Source organism: Dasypus novemcinctus, chromosome 9 (assembly GCF_030445035.2).
Source record: "Dasypus novemcinctus isolate mDasNov1 chromosome 9, mDasNov1.1.hap2, whole genome shotgun sequence".
NCBI lineage: Eukaryota > Metazoa > Chordata > Mammalia > Cingulata > Dasypodidae > Dasypus > Dasypus novemcinctus.
The window spans coordinates 110,540,948-110,557,679 of record NC_080681.1 but is presented as its reverse complement, the minus strand read 5'-3'; the positions used below and the strand labels follow the sequence as shown (position 1 = coordinate 110,557,679).

The window sequence follows — 16,732 nt, the reverse complement described above, 5'->3', positions numbered from 1 at the left end:
CCAGCTAAGCATAGTGCGTGTAATGGGCTGTTGGCAGGAAAAAGCTAAATAAGCAGAGTCTGAGAAAAATAAGAAAGCAGAGTAGTTTCAGGCAGAACAAGGCACTATTCCATACTTGGGGGTTGTTTCTCTTAACCCCTGCTTGGGCAGGAGAATCTGACAGTTTGCAATCAGAAGTCATTTCTGTACCATTTGATAAGGCACTGGTCCCCAATGTGAGGTGAGCAAGATGGCCTAACAGCATGTACGAGAAGAAAATACCAGAACGTACATTGTTTTTCTTTCCATCTTTTAAATTTTATTCCCTACATATGTTTTACAATGTGCATATCGTTTATGTGCAGAATTTCATGAATATAATTTTAAAATAAACACATATATTGGAAATGAACGTGCATAATGCATAAGGGCGTGCACTCCAAAATGCTTGGAGACTTCTGATCTAAATAAATGTTTTTAAAATATGAGTGACTATTAGAAAAAACAAAACAAGCCCTGCGAAGCTCTTTCCTCACCACATCTTTACCCTGCAATTGCCATAAGAATGACACTCAGAAAAGTTCTTTATCTATTCACAGATTGTTTTGCCCCCTCACCATGTGCCAGGCACAGTGCTAGGCACTCCAGGATTTGGAACTGAGTGCCAGTTCTTGGTAGTTTAGAAGTAACATTTGGAATTACTTGTCAGTGTTTGCTTCTCTTCCCTTCTCTGCTGTATTAGCACAGGTAGCAGTCCTGGGCGAAGTACCAAAGATCAGTACAACAGGGCCTTCCTGCTGTTTAGATCTCCCAGGTTAAACCTGCCCGTGAACACTCCCGTCTTTTCCACCAAGTCCTTGGAGCTGTGGACTGACTTTCAGGGGCTGACTCACACCATTCCCTGAGGTGCCCTTGCTCCCACCCTGCAGGTTCGATGACGGTGGTGACGGTGAAGGCTGTGGCCGGGATGCTCGTCTTGTCCATACAAGGAAACCTGCAGCTCGACTACCCCATCTTCTACGTGATGTTTGTGTGCATGGTGGCGACCGCTGTCTACCAGGCTGCGTGAGTTGCACATTCTTTCCTTGCTGGCCCTCCCCAGGCGGGTCCCTTCCATTTTCTGAGCCTGTTTACATTTGGATTTGAAGCCATATGAAGACAGAACATTCAAATGAAGCCTATCACCAGGGTTTGGCATGCATAGTGGAGAGAGGCGCTGCTAATTTGCCAAGTTGGGGCATGGAGGGCCTCTGTGCCCCTTGAAAGACGAAACCCCAGATGGGATGTGTTCTTTCCCTCTGCCTCAAAACATGAGAAATACACACCCAGAGGCAGCCTCGCTTCCCTCCTCCAAGGCTGGCGTCTGTTGTAGGGACTTCAGAAGAAGCTGCATGTCCCCAGGAGGCTCCTCCTTGTCTGCTAGGTAGAAAACAGAAAGTTTGTCATTTCTCGTCCTCAAGAACTCGCCCACAAATTTCAAGTAGGAGAGTGAGGTGCTTGTTTCTCTCTAAGCATGAAAATTAATAAAAAAGCAGCAGTACCGAGGTTCAGCTGTGCAGATGGAATTACAGCTGGGCTCCCTCTCTGGGCTGGCAACTCCCTGAGGGAAGGACCTGGGCCCTTTCATGTCTGACTCCCCAGTGCACAGCAGGGGCTGGAACGGAGTAGGCGCTCTGTGAATATCGCATGAGACAGACCTGCGTAGGTGCCAAAGAATGAATTAGCCGGAGCTCCCCAGCTCCTCCAGGGATCATGAGTACTTGCTGTTGGCTGGGGGCTCAGCGCCAGCCCGGCCCTGTGCTTTACATGAACGCCATTCACACCTCACAACTCCCCTTTGAAGTATACGATACTATCCCCATTTTGCACATGGGGAACTGAGGCAGAGCTCTCAGAGGCTAGGAAGATGCGGGGCTGAGATGTGAGCCCAAGCATCTGACTCCCCAGCCCATGCCCCTTTCTACTGTGCTCTGCTGCTTCCTGCTCAGCTTCACCTGCAAAGGAGAGGAACAACAGTCCTTCCTGCAGAGGACCCTGGCACAAAGCCCAGTAAATATTAGCTCCTTTTGTGATTATCACTGTTACAATTACTATTTTGATTATTAATATTTTTCATCCTACTCCAACAATTCCAGTCATCACCGTTGAGCTCCTGCGAAGCACGTGGCTCTGTGCAGAGCACTGCAGGGGTTACAGCGACCAATCAGAAGGCCCCACCTGCTCCTGGGGGCTTCTGTTTCACCCAGTCAGCTCACCTTCCCCGAGGGCCTACTGTGTGCCAGGCACACGGGGATGACGCGTAGTACTCACTGCCCTCCAGGCGCTCTCGTCTGGTGAGTGGACAGCTGGGTACACAGATGGTCGCAGTTCAGTGGTGAATAAGTCCTGGGTGTGAAGGAAGCATGTTGTAGAATCAGCAGCTCTGTGACCATAACTAAATGCTAGACAGAACAGACAAAAAATATATCCTGAAAATCTGGTAGTATTTATCTCTAGATAGAAATTACTCTAGTTTTCGCTCTTTTCCTATTTTATTTCCATGATCCCATTATTGTTGAATTGAGGATAAACATTTGTTTAAAAGAATAATGAAACTCTAGGCAGAATGTAATAAGTGCTAGCAGAGGGCCTTGGAGCAAGCGACCCAGAACTGGCTCTTCAGACTTGATGGGGATGGGGTATGGATGAAGAGCCCGGCATTTCAGGTGTCAAAGGGCGGGACCAGGAAGGCGTGGCTGCTCAGGGGTGGGGACTGGGCGGTGTCTAGGGAGGAAAGGGAGCAGGGCATGGCCCCCAGACCCGGAGATCGCGGTGCCCCAGGACACAGGATGGCACCTGTAGAAGCCCAAGCACTGTTCCTTCACGCATCCCCTTCCTGTTTTGCGTCAGCCTTCACCTGAGCATTTCTGATATCCTGAAAGCCCTCTGACCGCAGTGCTTTTGTATTGAAGGTTTCTAAGCCAGGCCTCCCAGATGTACGACTCCTCTCTGATTGCCAGTGTGGGCTACATTCTGTCCACAACCATTGCTATCACAGCAGGTAAGGGGAGCAGACTGCTAGATTTCTGGGTTAGCAACAGGGAGAAGGGAGGGGAGGTGGCTCTGCCTCTCTGTTAGGAGGCCACTTCTGCCTCAGGGGAGTCATTTATGGTTTCATGGTGAAAGTACAGACTTTAGAGCTAGACAGACCTGAGTTTGCATCCCAGCACTGACACATACTAACTGTGTGGCTCTGGGTACATCACCTCTCTGAGCTTCAGTTCCACATTCATAAAATGCAAGTGTTAACATTTACCTCCTAGAGTTGCAATAAGTCTATTTCAGATGCCCCCTACTCCATACTAGCTGGCCCTGGACCAGATTTCTTGAACAGTTTTCTGCACTGTCTTCTGGCTCCACAGTCCCACCTGGGCAAGTGGCCCATGAATCTCTTCTCTGTAGTTATTAGGGGCCATGACTATGAAGCATGATTGTGAAGCAACACAATAGGTGCTCAATAAACAATCAGCATCCCACCCCTAACTTTTTTTTAAATTTTATTTCTGAGGTGACTTCAGAGGCTGCAGGTATATAGTGTTTTAATGGCAACAATGACTAAAATCTTCAGAGCAAAAAGGCAGATAGAGCCAGTGCTCCTGCCTTGGAAGAAGGCCTGGCTGTCAAGCCCCAGACTTTAGTCTAGTGCTGCCCCAATTCCTGTTGGCAGAGGTAGGACGGGGCAGGACTCGCAGGCCTTTGAGGGCCTGTGCTGAGCATACCAGGGACCGAGTGGGCACTGACCCAGAACAGTCAGCAGCTGTCCCCGTGCGAGGATTTAAATGCATTCGGGAACCATGGCCAGGAAGAGTGAAGGCCAGTCAGGGTCGAAAGGAGAGGCAGCTGGGGAGAGGGTGGCGGCCCACGCCCCTCCTACCTCCCACATCGCGAGTGGCCCTGCCGCTCCACGCTGCTGGCCACGGGAGGCCAGAAAGCTCCGACCACTTAAACGCAAAGACTGTTGTCCATCCTGTGAGAGAGGGAGAGGAGGGTACGTAAAAACTGGTTTAGTTAATAGCATTGTTTTTATAACATGCCATGATTATGGAAGATAGTGATATCTATCCACTATCTAACCAGTGATGAGGGAAGCTGGTTGAAGGGTACATGGAAATTCTGTGCTCTTTTTGTGAGTATAAAATTATTTCCCAAAAAAATTTTTTTAAAAGGTGGAGATAGGAAGGGGTCCTGGGGTAAAAAAATCTGTTTCCCAAATGGCTTTTGCTCCATTCTTCTAATATTTTACCAGGCACAGTCTTAATATTTTTTGATCATTTTGGTTTGCTGCAGAGAAGAGCATTTGACCAAATCCTGGCCAGAAAGGCCAATGGGTGATTTGAAAACAGCTCACCCGCATTTTCTATTATGTGCTGCTGCAGGTGCAGTATTCTACTTGGACTTCATCGGGGAGGACGCGCTGCACATCTGCATGTTCGCACTGGGGTGAGTTCCTTTTGCCCGCTGGCGCAGGGGATTGCGTGTAGACTTCCACGGCAGGCTGCCTTTCTCCTCATTAGTGCTTCTCACGCTCAGACAAATCCTTTAGAGCCTGGTGGGCTGTTGGGATTTGGAGATTTGTCTACAGGGGTGAGGATTTTACTCTCAAAAAAAAGGGAAAAAGTCTTCATCTCCTACTTTCTCCTCTTTTGGGCTTTAATCTCCTTGTCATTTCTAAAATATCACATTTCAACACATGAAAAGACTCAACCTCACCTCACACTTTTTTAAAAAATGCATATTAAGGCTATGTGAGATATCATTTTTCACATATTTTGCAAAAACTAACAGGATTGATAATACTCCATGCTGGCAAGAGGATGATAATAGCAGCCCTCTGTCTCACTGTGGGTGGTACTTTAATGGCAGAGGACAATTTGACAATGATAATACAATATTTTTTAACAAATCAATTTTATTGATACATGTTAATAAAGCATTAAATCCATCCAAAGTGTACAATCAATGTGGTATAATCACATAGTTGTGTATTTATCACTCCAATGATGTAGAGCATTTTCATTATTCCAATCATAAGAATAAAAAACCAGCCAACCAAACAAAACTCATTACCTCTCAATCTCTCTATGCTTCCCCTGCCCTACATAGCTGCTATTCTGTTTCCTTCTACTATATTTGTATTTCTATTTCATAACAGTCTTATAAATGCAATATCACACATATTCATATTTTATATGAGGTTTCACTATGTTATACAGTCCCATGTTGCATTTTTTAGCTTTCCTTCTAGTAATATAAATGTCTTTATGTTTTTCCTTTTTCACCACTATCATACCCATATTATAGCTCTGCTAGTTACAAACACCATCATATACTTTCACCGTTTCTATTCCTTTCCAGAAGTTTACAAACAATCTTTCAACCATTCTGCACAGATTAATCCTCAGCTTCATTCTCTACCCTCTTTTTATTTACTGGTGACCAACAAACCAGTATGATGTGCTCCCACCATATCCATTTATTTACAAAGATTTACAAACAGGCTTTTTACCAATTCTGTACAGATTAACCCTCAGCTTTCTATTCTTTATCCTCCTTCTATTTTCTGGTAACCTATATTCTAATTATTAATTCCGTTGAGTTTACATAGTCTATTTAGTTCACAGTAGTGCAACCATATAGTATTTGTCCTTTTGTGTCTGGCTTGCTTCACTCAATATAATGTCCTCCAGGTTCACCCATGTTGTCAGATGCTTCACAGCTTCATTTCTTCTTACACATTCTTACAGTATCTTCCATAGCGTGAACATACCACAGTTTGTCCTTTCATTAGTTGATGGACACCTGCGTTTTTTCTAACTTTTGGCAGCCATGAATAATGCTGCTATGAACATCAGTTTGCAGGTGTCTATTCATGTCTCTGCTCTCAGTTCTTCTGAGTATATACCTTATCATGGCAAGTCTATATTCAACTTCCTTAGGAACTTCCAAACAGTCCTCCACAGTGGCTGTACCATTCTACATTCCCACCAACAGTGAATAAGTGTTCCTGTCTCTCCACATCCTCTCAAACATTTAGTTTTCTGACTTGTTTTTAAACAATTCAGTTTTATTGATACATGTTAATAAAGTATACAATTTATCCAAAGTTACAATCAGTGGTATTTGGTATAATTGCATAGTTGTGCTCTCATCAATTCAATCATTATTAAATAATGAATACAGAAATAATATTATTTCAGTAATAATAATAAACAAGAAAATTCCTCTTCTCTCAATCTCTGTTTCCCCTGCTGTAGATAGCTGCTATTTTTCACTATTCTACACAATTATTTATTTGTTTATTAAGGATTTGGTTGAGATATATTCACATATCATACGATCTATCCAAAGTGTATAATCAATGGCTATTTTTTTAGCCGTTAAAAAGTCCTGTATTATAAAATTGTAAAATATATAGAAAAATAGATTGAAAGATATTACAGATTTTAAAAAGAGAGTGCAGAAAGCAGATTTGGCTCAAAGGATAGGGTGTCCACCTACCAAGGTTCAAACCCAGAGCCTCCTGACCTGTGTGATGAGCTGGCCCACATGCAGTGCTGATGTGCGCAAGGATTTCCATGCCACGCAGGGGTGTCCCCCACATAGGGGAGCCCCATGTGCAAGGAGTGTACCCTGTAAGGAGAGCTGCCCAGCATGAAAAAAGTGCAGCCTGCCCATGAGTGGTGCTGCACACACAGAGAGCTGACACAGCAAGATGACTCAACAAAAAGAGATACAGATTCCCAGTGCCGCTGACAAGAATAGAAGCAGACACAGAAGAATACACAGTGAATGGACACAGAGAGCAGACAGCTGGCGAGGGGGAGAGCAGGGAAGGGAGAGAAATAAATTAAAAAAAAAAAAAGTGCAAGGCCAGGATAGGTTTACTATAATCAATTATAAAAAATAGCATAGCAACAAACATTTATACATGTAAATAATAATTCAAATACAATAGAAATTAATAATAACATAATTCTAATTTTTATATTACAGCTCTAACTATTGGACATAACAACCCAAAGAGTAGAAAAACAGATTTTAGTATATTCAGACAATGGAATCCTGCATGACAATGAAAAATAATGGGCTACCAATACTCATAATAAGATGAGTGAATCCTAAAAACCTTTTATTGAATGAAAAGAGCCAGACACAAAAAAGTACATATGGTATGGTTTAACTTTCAGTAAGTTCAAGAGCAGGCAAGCCTAATCGATAATGATAGCAGTCAGCAGTACCTCTGGGAGTGGGTTGGCTTTGATTGCGAAGGGGCACAAGGAAACTCTGCGGGGTGAGGGGGTGGAGATGCTGTCTTTCTTGACCTGGGTGATGTATATACAGGCAAAATTGGTCTAGCTCTATATTTAGGGTTTGTGTATTTTACTGCATGTATATTATGCTTCAAATTTTAGAAAGTGTCCTTGCTTATATAAGCTACAGGAAAGGGGAAAAAAAAACCTGTAGAATATATGCCCACTTGGTAGAGTACAGAGACTTTCCAATTTTTACTAATTTTTACTTTCTATGTTTCTGTATTGATTGAATTCAGTTCATAAAGAATGTTTCAATTAAAAAAAAAAACCAACACATTTTTAAGGTAAGATTCTGAGACTACCAGCTGAGTGGAAGTGAAGAACCTTGAGAGTTTTGGCAGGGAATGTCTAATTTATTCTGATTTGGCTTCTTTAGGGTGGGGGCCAGGGGACACTGCACATGTGGTTATTATTCAGCTAGCATCGCTGCCCCCCGCCCATCTCAGGCCCACCAGCCTGTAAGGTCTGCTCAGCAGTGAACTCTCCTCTGCAGCCTGCAAGCCTTCTTTTTACCTTTTCCTCACCACTATGTTTGAAAGCATCCCTCCCCCAACCTCACCCCCAGCCTTATTTCTCTCCCTCCCTTATCTCCATCCCTCAGGTGTCTCATCGCATTCCTAGGTGTCTTCTTAATCACGCGTAACAGGAAGAAGGCTACTCCATTCGAGCCCTATATTTCCATGGATGCCATGCCAGGTAACGTTAAAGCCCCATGTGTCCAGCTGACCAACCTGTCCACATAGAATGACTGCAATTTCCCATTTGAAAAAACAGACAGCCAACTGCTGAGCTTGGTAGAGGGAAGGTGTCCTGTGCTGTTACGGCATGACCTTCTCTCACTGTCTTTGTTTGTTTGTTTTTAATCTTGGTGTGCAGAAGAGGATACAGTGGCTGAGGTACCTCACTTGATTTCTGGCACTTCTTGTCAATACCATGTCTATTTCAGGATCTTTAAAAGAAAATCCTGATTCACTCTTTGTATAATTATGGTCTGTAATACCAGGCTTCATTCCTGCAAAGGGAAAAATCCATTCACCTAGTTGGAATGGATTGATCAGAGAGGGGAGGAAAATAGGATAATCAAATTCAAATACTGTAATGCTGTCCCCTGGATTCCACAAGAGAGTGCATTGTTCTCTAAAGTCAAATTTCCCAGGGAACTGAGGTTTCACACTGAAGGGCACACTCTCAAATGCCTCTAAGGCCTGAAAGTAACATAATTGTTTAAGCCAACAAATATTACACAGTAGGGAGTGGTGAGGTCTGCGGAGAATTGGAGTGCCGCCCATCCAGTCATAAGGGATTCAGATTTAGAAAAGTTAAGGCATTAGGCTGGCCCCTTCTAAGTTTCTGGGCCTAAATTCCGTAGGTTGCCAGTGACCACTTTTACTCTTCAATGCAAAACTAATTTTTGTTTTAAAAATATAAGATGGAACTTTTTCCAAAGCATAATGTTCTTCCTTTCATTGGCACAGTCTAATGCACAGAGTGTAAATGCACTGAGGCCATAGGATGTTGCTTGATAAAGAGCAGGTCTGACCCTGTATTGCTGTGATACAGCTGTGTTCTCAGGGCTGACTCAGGTGCCCCTCCATTAAGTGGCCCCAGGGTTTATGTGTCTACTTTTTCTTTTATTCCCTCATCTCTTGCTGTTAAACTGTTGTCTGTCATTTTGCTGTTCCCAACCTCCCTGCTTATAGTGACTCCACATCCATCCTCTCATCTGACCCAGCTTGTTAGAATTGTGTACAAAATCACAGTAAATGAGCTCTTAGGTGTCTCCTAGGAGCTAAGTGCATGAGCTTTAGTGCATGGATTTTTTTAACATCTAATCTGGCTGCTCAGATGCCTTTTTTGCTTACTTCCTTGTTTCTCGGCTGTGTTCCGGATAGATGAGGGCGCTGGATAGCTGAATTCCAGATAGGTGAGGTGTCAACTCTGTGTGTGCGTGCAAGTATGTGTATGTATATGTGTGTTTGTGTGTTTATAAAATATATATGTGTATATGTATAAATATTTGTATATACATATATAAATATGTATTTTCTTGGTGGAAAGTAGAAGGTAACCTAAGGTAATCTTAGATATCAGCATTCTGTGGTCTATTTGTGAGTGTGGCTCTCAGCTTTCTCTTTGTACCTTGTGACCAGTGGGGAAGTCATATGTTGGACAAAGGAGACCCTGCCCTATTGATGTGGCTTATAAGACCCCTCTGATTACCTGTGTTTCTGGACTATGAAGAGCATGTGCTTAAAGTTCAGATGAACCTGAATTCAAATCCCAGCTCTACCACCTACCCCCTGTGTGGCCTTGGGCACATGCCTGGCTCCCCCAAGGCTTCTGATCCTCACTTATAAACTGCCAGGTAGTGGGATAGTATGTGTAAAGGCTCCTGGCACAGTGTCTGGGACATGGTGGATGCCTGGTTAAATTTGGTTTCGCTTCCCTTTTGCTTTAAAACACTGAAAATTTCAAATACTTGTTTGGCCCGATGACAGGTAAGACATGAAGAATAAAAATGCTGGAAAAGCTAAGCTTAAACAGAATTACTTTTCTAGATACTTGGTTCTCCTGGCCAGCACTGGGACCTTGCTTTTGGTCTGCCTAGATTGATATCTTTACAACATACCAGTTGCTATTCAACAGGCATTCAAATCCCAAAGCAAGATCACTCCATGTCACAGTTTGGAAAGCTTTAAGAAATTCTAGCACCTGAAAAACTCTTTTGAAAAATGAGGCTGAGAAAAGTTACCCCAAATAATGGGGAGCTGGCCTGATGCCCATAGCTGGGCCGTGATGAACATCAGCAATTTCACAGATCATTGACATCAGCCAAGGCCACCCTATTGACCGTGCTGGGTCAAGACACAAGCAGGACCACCCCGTAATCCTATACTGTTCTTTATCAGTCACAGCTTTAGTCTCTGCCCAGCCTTCCTTCCTCCCAGATAAGATTTGTTCATTAGGATCCCCAATCATAGAATTATCCAAACTTCCTGACAACATGTAATCCAGGGGTTCTTAACTAGGGGTCCATAAGTTTGAATTGAAATTCAAAAAAACATTCTTGTGGGGAATATTGGTACAGGTGTGATATGTTTATTACATAATTCACAGTATAGTGTGGGCTTAGTAAGGGGTTTGTGGTTTTCACCTGAGTGGCAAAGGGGTCCATGGAACAAAAAAGGTGAGAACCCCTGATTGTAATCCAAAGCAAAACCTCACTTCCTTGAACCTTCTGCCCAGATCACCTATCACAGATCACCTAACAAGCCAAATCCTAACAAGCCTGTAAAAGTCCTTTCTAGCATTCTCTTATTGAGATACCTCATGGCTCCCTGTGGTGTGCATCTCCCTCATTGCAATTAGTCAGTAAACCCAAGTTTGTTGAACTGTAGTTGTAGTTCTGGTAGTCTTCGCCTGGACGACACTGACAAACTCCAAAAGCTAACTCATGACTGGTTGGCCAACTCTCTTCCTTGAGGAACAGGCACTCCTTCATCCCACCCTCCAAAGAAGTCCAAACCACAGACTCTTAAACTGCCCTTCCAGTGACCACCAGATAAGGCTTGTGCACTGCAGAAGCAGTGGGTCTTCCACAGACAGGGTCTCACTTAGCTGTGTGGCCTTGGGTAAGTTACTTCCAGTTAGTTATGTGGAAAAGGAGGATAACGAAGCACCTCTGTCATAGGACTGTTTAGAGAGTAAATGCAGGTATACACAGAGGTCACACAGCATTCTTGTCAAGAGCATGGGTTTTGGAGTTTAAACCATTGGTATTTGGCCCCTGGCACTGCCACTTACTACTTGTGTGACTTTATGTCACTTTACCTCCAACTACCTCAAAGGGCATAAATTTTAAAAGTGCTTAGAATAGTGCCTGGCACCAACTAAACTCTTGATACACCTTACCTATTATCATCATTGCTGTTGTTATTACTCTGACTCTTTAAAAGTGCTTAGCCCATTACTTAGGGCATATGAAACAGTTGGATATCAGCTGTTACTGGCATTATAGTTTTATGGAAGACACTGCATTTGATTTCTTATGACTCAGCCAAGGGACAGGAGGATCTGGAGGGTCTTAATTCCCTGACAGGAGAAGAGTTGGGATCAGAGGTAACCATTTTCCACCTTATGTAGGGGATATATAGAATAAGATTAAAGAAATTAAAGGTTCAAGTTTTTGCCCTCAAATGTAAGCAGAAATTCAGTATCAATTTGCCCAGATGTACTAAGCAAAACTGCACCTTATCCCATATGTGGACCAGGGATGTTAATGTTAAAAGTCAAAATATTCTCCCTCTGAGCATCATGATGCACCTGTCACCATCATGGGTCCGTGACATACACGTTAGCCTTTTCCCTCAGTGGTATAATGAGGTTTTTTTCTGGGTCCTGATTTAACTCAGCAGTGAAGTATTGGCATCTACCACGTTCAAAACACAGTGCTGGTTCCATTCCACCCTTGGCCCAAACAAACGTGCCCACCTCATTCTAGGCCAGCTGAGGTTTCTCCTAACAGTGGCTGGTCTGTGTGCCTGTTTCCTGAAGATTCATCCCTTGTTGCTTAGCAACTGTAGTATTTCTAGTGTATATGTATGGGTGTTCTTTTTTACATCTAAAGCATTCAGGAAATCGACAATGCACATGATTAGCTCCAGAGCACTATAATTAGTCTGTGGTGGGATAGGGGAAGATGCAGCCTCCTTTGACACCTTTACCACATAATCATTTGGGGAAAATGGATTTCATTTCAGGCATGCAAAACATGCATGACAAGGGGATGACAGTGCAGCCTGATCTCAGAGCTTCTTTTTCCTATGGAGCCCTGGAAAACAACGACAGCATTTCTGAGATCTATGCTCCTGCCACACTGCCCATCATGCAAGAAGAACATGGCTCCAGAAGCGCCTCGGGAGTTCCCTACCGAGTCCTGGAACACACCAAGAAGGAATGAGCCCAGCTTGAATGAGATTCACCTTCCCTCAAATTATAACTGTTCAGATTGTGCTGACAGGGGCTCAAACCTTCATTCTTTGAAACTCACCTTTCAAGTCTTATTTTTTTAAACCCAAGAACTCTGTAGACAGGGATCTTGGAATGTCTTTGTCTCTGGCAAAGGATATGTTATCTTGTTCTTTGCAATTTCAAATGATGGGAGTGAGGGTTGGGGAGATGAAAGCAGTATTCCAGGTGGACATTAGGGAACTCAGCCTCTGTCTGGTTTAGCCCAGCGGGGTTGGAAAAGCCTTTTATCATCCTTGAGGTTGGTAACTGAGCTTCCTCAATAAATGATCAAAAGTTGCCACATTATTAAGAGCTAAATCAAGGCAGAAGCTCTGCTCTTACTTTTGAAATCCAGTGAAGAGCTGGAGACCTCTAAATCCAGTCTTCCTCCACCTCAAGTGCATGCCTGATCTCCCCATCACCTTCATAATCCCATACTTGTGCTGACATTCATGTAGCACTCACGTGGCATAGCAAGCCAACCCTGGGGTGGAACAGCCTATCTTTCCCATGTAGGAAATGCACATTTGTGGAATTCTGCTTTTCATTTGTCTTTGCCCTTCCGGTAAAGATGTGCCTGATGTGTTAATATGGGATCTACTTTGTAAACAAACTTGTTTTTGGTTTCCATGAACTTCTTGATTGCTTTTTCTCCAAAAGGAGTTGGGAGGTTAAGAGATAAGGAAGGGGGAGAATAAGAAGATGTGGAGCAGGGGTGGAGATACGTCAGCCCATAAAGGGAGCAAAGTCCCTTCTAATTTTACAAAAGATGATTGCGTCACTCATAGGAAGGTAGACAGAAAAGCCATTTACGTGTTATTTTTTCTCCTGCACACAGTGCCCTTGGGGAAGACTGAGGATGTTCACTCCAGAGACAGCCTCACTCACCTCCACATTCTTCTTAGATTGACCAACCAAGCTTGATTGATTTGTTAATTTCCTGAGGTCAGGAGGGATTCTTGGGTCCTCACACTGTGTACTTATGTCTGGAAAAAGCAGGCATTCTTGAAAACAGGGCTGCCGAATTCTCTCTGGTGGTGTGCATGACCGTCTTCCCCTAGACTGACTGCATACTTTGGAGAATGGCAGGTGAAGGCTCACAAATTTTAATGAGCATAAGGGTCCCCTTAAGGGGGCTGGGGGGTAATTTAAAATGCAGATTCCTGTTCCCCAACCACAGATACTCTAAGTGGCCTGAGATGCATTCATAACTGACAGCACAGGGGATTCTGATGCAGGTAGTCCAGGGATCCTAGTGATGGAGAAGGATGGTCTGCGCAATCACGCGGGGGCTGATGGTGGGAAAAGTTGGTAGTACTGTTCCTTGCTGCCGCTCTGGGGTTCTTTTGGCTGGTCAAATAGTCCCCATAGGATCTGGGTTTTGTCCATTTCACTGTATACTACTAGAACTACTCTTCTTGCTTCCCTAGGCAGCCATTAAATAAAGGCAAGATAACAGTGTTAATAGACCAGTGTTGATAGATCATTAACCTTTATGGATTGTACTTAATACTGAGTTAGTACTTTGACTTCCAAAACTCCAACATTTGTTGCCTATGTACAGCATTTTAACCATGTCTGTATTGTGTCTTAAATGCCTAAGAAGGCAACAGACAATGAGCTTTTTTCGCCTTAGGATAGTTATCTACTCATACTGCGATATTCATGAGGCAGTTGCTATGTGCTAAGCATTTTGAGGGGGAAGGCTACAAAGAAAAGTAAGACCCAATTCCCAGAAAATGATGGTTGGTTAGACTGTGATAGGTGCAAAGTGCAATTGCAGACCACAGAAGGAACAGGGCATTCAGAGCTGGAGGTGTTTTGACCCTGACTTGAGCGATAGTGGATCTAGCTAGGATTTGAGCAAAGCCTAAGAGGAAGAGTGAGCACCACCAGGCAGAGAGGCCAGCATTTGCAGAGACACAGAGACAGGGGTGGAGGGTGGAAGGGGCAGCAAAGGAAAGGGAGTAAGGTGGTAGAGAGGGGACTGGAGAGAGATGCAGGGACTAAATCACAGAGGGCTTTGAACACCTGGCCAAGGAGTTTAAAGTGTTTCCAGAGGTCACAGGAGCAATTGCTGGCTTGTGAAGGAGAGAGTGGCAGGATCAGCCCTGATTGGAAAGGAGACCAAAACTGTGGAGGAAGATTTGGAAGGGGTTATAAAAGTCACCTATCAAGGTCAAGCTCCGAGCCTGCAAGAACAAAAACCCAAAGGGGGAATCAAAACCACGTTTTCGCTGCTATTCAAATATTCCTCATTTCCCCAGTGATTGTTCTTTGCTGGGGTGAGGGCAGGGTACATGAAGGGAAGGTGAGCCAGGAGACCGTTTAAGTGTGTCAAACCCGGGTGATCAATCATCCTTCCAGCCTAATATGTGCTCCCAACTTCACTCTGCCCCCACCCCTTCTCTTTCCCTTTTTTTTTTTTTTGTTGCCAGCCTTGTAGCCTGGGGTGGACCAGTTTCACAGCTGCTGCGCACACTGGGCAGTGCCACCAGGAGCCTCCTGGGGCCTGGGCAGCTTACTTGCTTTCGGCTTGGGGCAGGGGTACCATCCTACACAGTTGAGTTCTGAGAGGGCTGAGCAGAAAGTTGCGTGATGGTTTCCTGTGTGGAAGCCAGGGAGAAGTCGCTGGCGTACTTGGGAAGAGCAGTGGCGAGGAGCCGTCATCCTTCAGAGTTCTGAATCACCGTGGGCTGGCTTCTCCCATCTCTGCCCCAGTGTGTAAACATACTGTTGGAATGGGAGGAGGGATCACAGCCCTGTTTTTCTGGAGGCTCTGACATCCCCAAGCCCTGTTGTATGTCTCAGGCAGCATTAAGAGTCTCACCTCCATCCTCTTCCTCACAGCCTAGTACCTACAGCTAGATGACCAAATTTGGCTTTAAATTTTTCAGTTCTCTGGTCTTCCTCTCCCCACTCCACTATTCTCCCCTCTTCCAAAGTCTGGGATTCTGGGTCTCCAAATTAGAGATTAGAACGAGTTATTTGCAAACAGGGCTTCTGCAAACCTGTGCCCCATCCCATGAAGCTGTAGGTCTGGTGGTAACATCACCTGAAGCTTCAAGTCATGTGGGGTGTTGTTTGAGCATGGAAGTGAAAGCTGGCGTCACCATTGCTTTTCTGGTGAAGACCAACCAGCGTGATGGCTCTGTGAGTATGGGATGTCCAACGGGATAGTGAGGGAACCTTCTGCTGTCCAGCCTTGGGAGTTCTAGTTCTTGTGTTTCCTGGAGAAGCTGTATAAAATGAAGTACCATCGAGTGTATTCTAGGTGGAGGCCTCTATTTTGTTAACTTTGTGACTGATATGGCATGTCTTATTTTTCAATACACGTGTGTGCTAGGTGCAAATAACATTATGAAGTGGTATTTAATTTTTTAAAAAATAAAATATCGATGTGCTACCTGTCGGCATTTGAGTCTTATGTCCCACTAATACTTTTGAAGTTGTCTAAAACCGGGCTGTCCAATAGCATTTCTGCAGTGATGGAAATGGTTTATAACTGCATTTTAGCCCCCTATGCAGATGTGGCTACTAAGCACTTGAAATGAGGCTACTGTGACAAGGAACTTAATTTTAATTTAAACGTAAGTATCCACATATAACTAGTTGCTGCTACATTGACAGTGCAGATCTAGAGATACCCATGATTGCCATTGAGGTGGGACTGAGCACTTTTTTCCCCTGAAGTGGTTAAAAGCATAGACTGTATAGCTAGACTGCTTTGGTTTGATTCCTGGCTGCACCACTCACTAGCTGGTCAGCACTGGGCAAGTTACTTAACCTCTCTGTGCCTCAGTTTCATCATCTGCGAAACAGGGATAATAATAATATCTAGCTCAAGGTTATTATAAGGATAAGATGAGTTAATATATGTAGTCTTGGAACTATGTCCAGCTCGCCCACCAGGACATTATATTATTGAAGCAGCCATTTCCCTCTTCATTTACTTATCTTTAATTCTATAACACTTGTGATTTTTTATAATTGAGCAATTCTAAGCACATTTATCTCTCTTCATTCTGAGTTTCCAATCTACAAAGGCAGGATGTGGTACAGTGCCCTCATGTACATACACACATATATATATACCTACTCATACTCATGCATTTATTGGCCATTTACCATATGCCACATGCTACATTAAGATCTAATGCACATCTGATTTCTCCTTTTTAACAACTCCATGAGGTAAATTCTAGTTTTGTCCCTATTTTATAGATGAAGAAACAGACTCAGGTCACATAGCTGGTGAACAGGAGAGCCAAGATATAAATCCAGTATTGCCTGACTCAAAAAATCTGAGCTCTCATCCCATCTGTGCACTGCCTTTCCTCATGTGGTTGAGTAGGATTTCAGAGGGAGTAAGGTCTGCTGTCCTCTAGGGC

General features: G+C 43.9%; 1 protein-coding gene across 4 annotated transcripts in view; it reads left to right on the top strand.

Moving 5' to 3' along the window:
* NIPAL3 (NIPA like domain containing 3) overlaps nucleotides 1-16,732 on the top strand; it is a 74,521-nt gene that overhangs the window by 44,271 nt on the left and 13,518 nt on the right. For 2 of the 4 annotated variants that reach the window (XM_058304118.2, XM_071217656.1), the window contains exons 8-11: nucleotides 909-1,044; nucleotides 2,931-3,019; nucleotides 4,395-4,458; nucleotides 7,933-8,027. In XM_058304118.2, coding sequence (XP_058160101.1) covers nucleotides 909-1,044; nucleotides 2,931-3,019; nucleotides 4,395-4,458; nucleotides 7,933-8,027 — 384 coding nt within the window. Of the gene's footprint in view, nucleotides 1-908; nucleotides 1,045-2,930; nucleotides 3,020-4,394; nucleotides 4,459-7,932; nucleotides 8,028-9,223; nucleotides 9,256-12,091; nucleotides 15,748-16,732 lie in introns of those variants that run through there. The other 2 variants (XM_058304117.2, XM_058304116.2) reach the window with 2 other exon arrangements.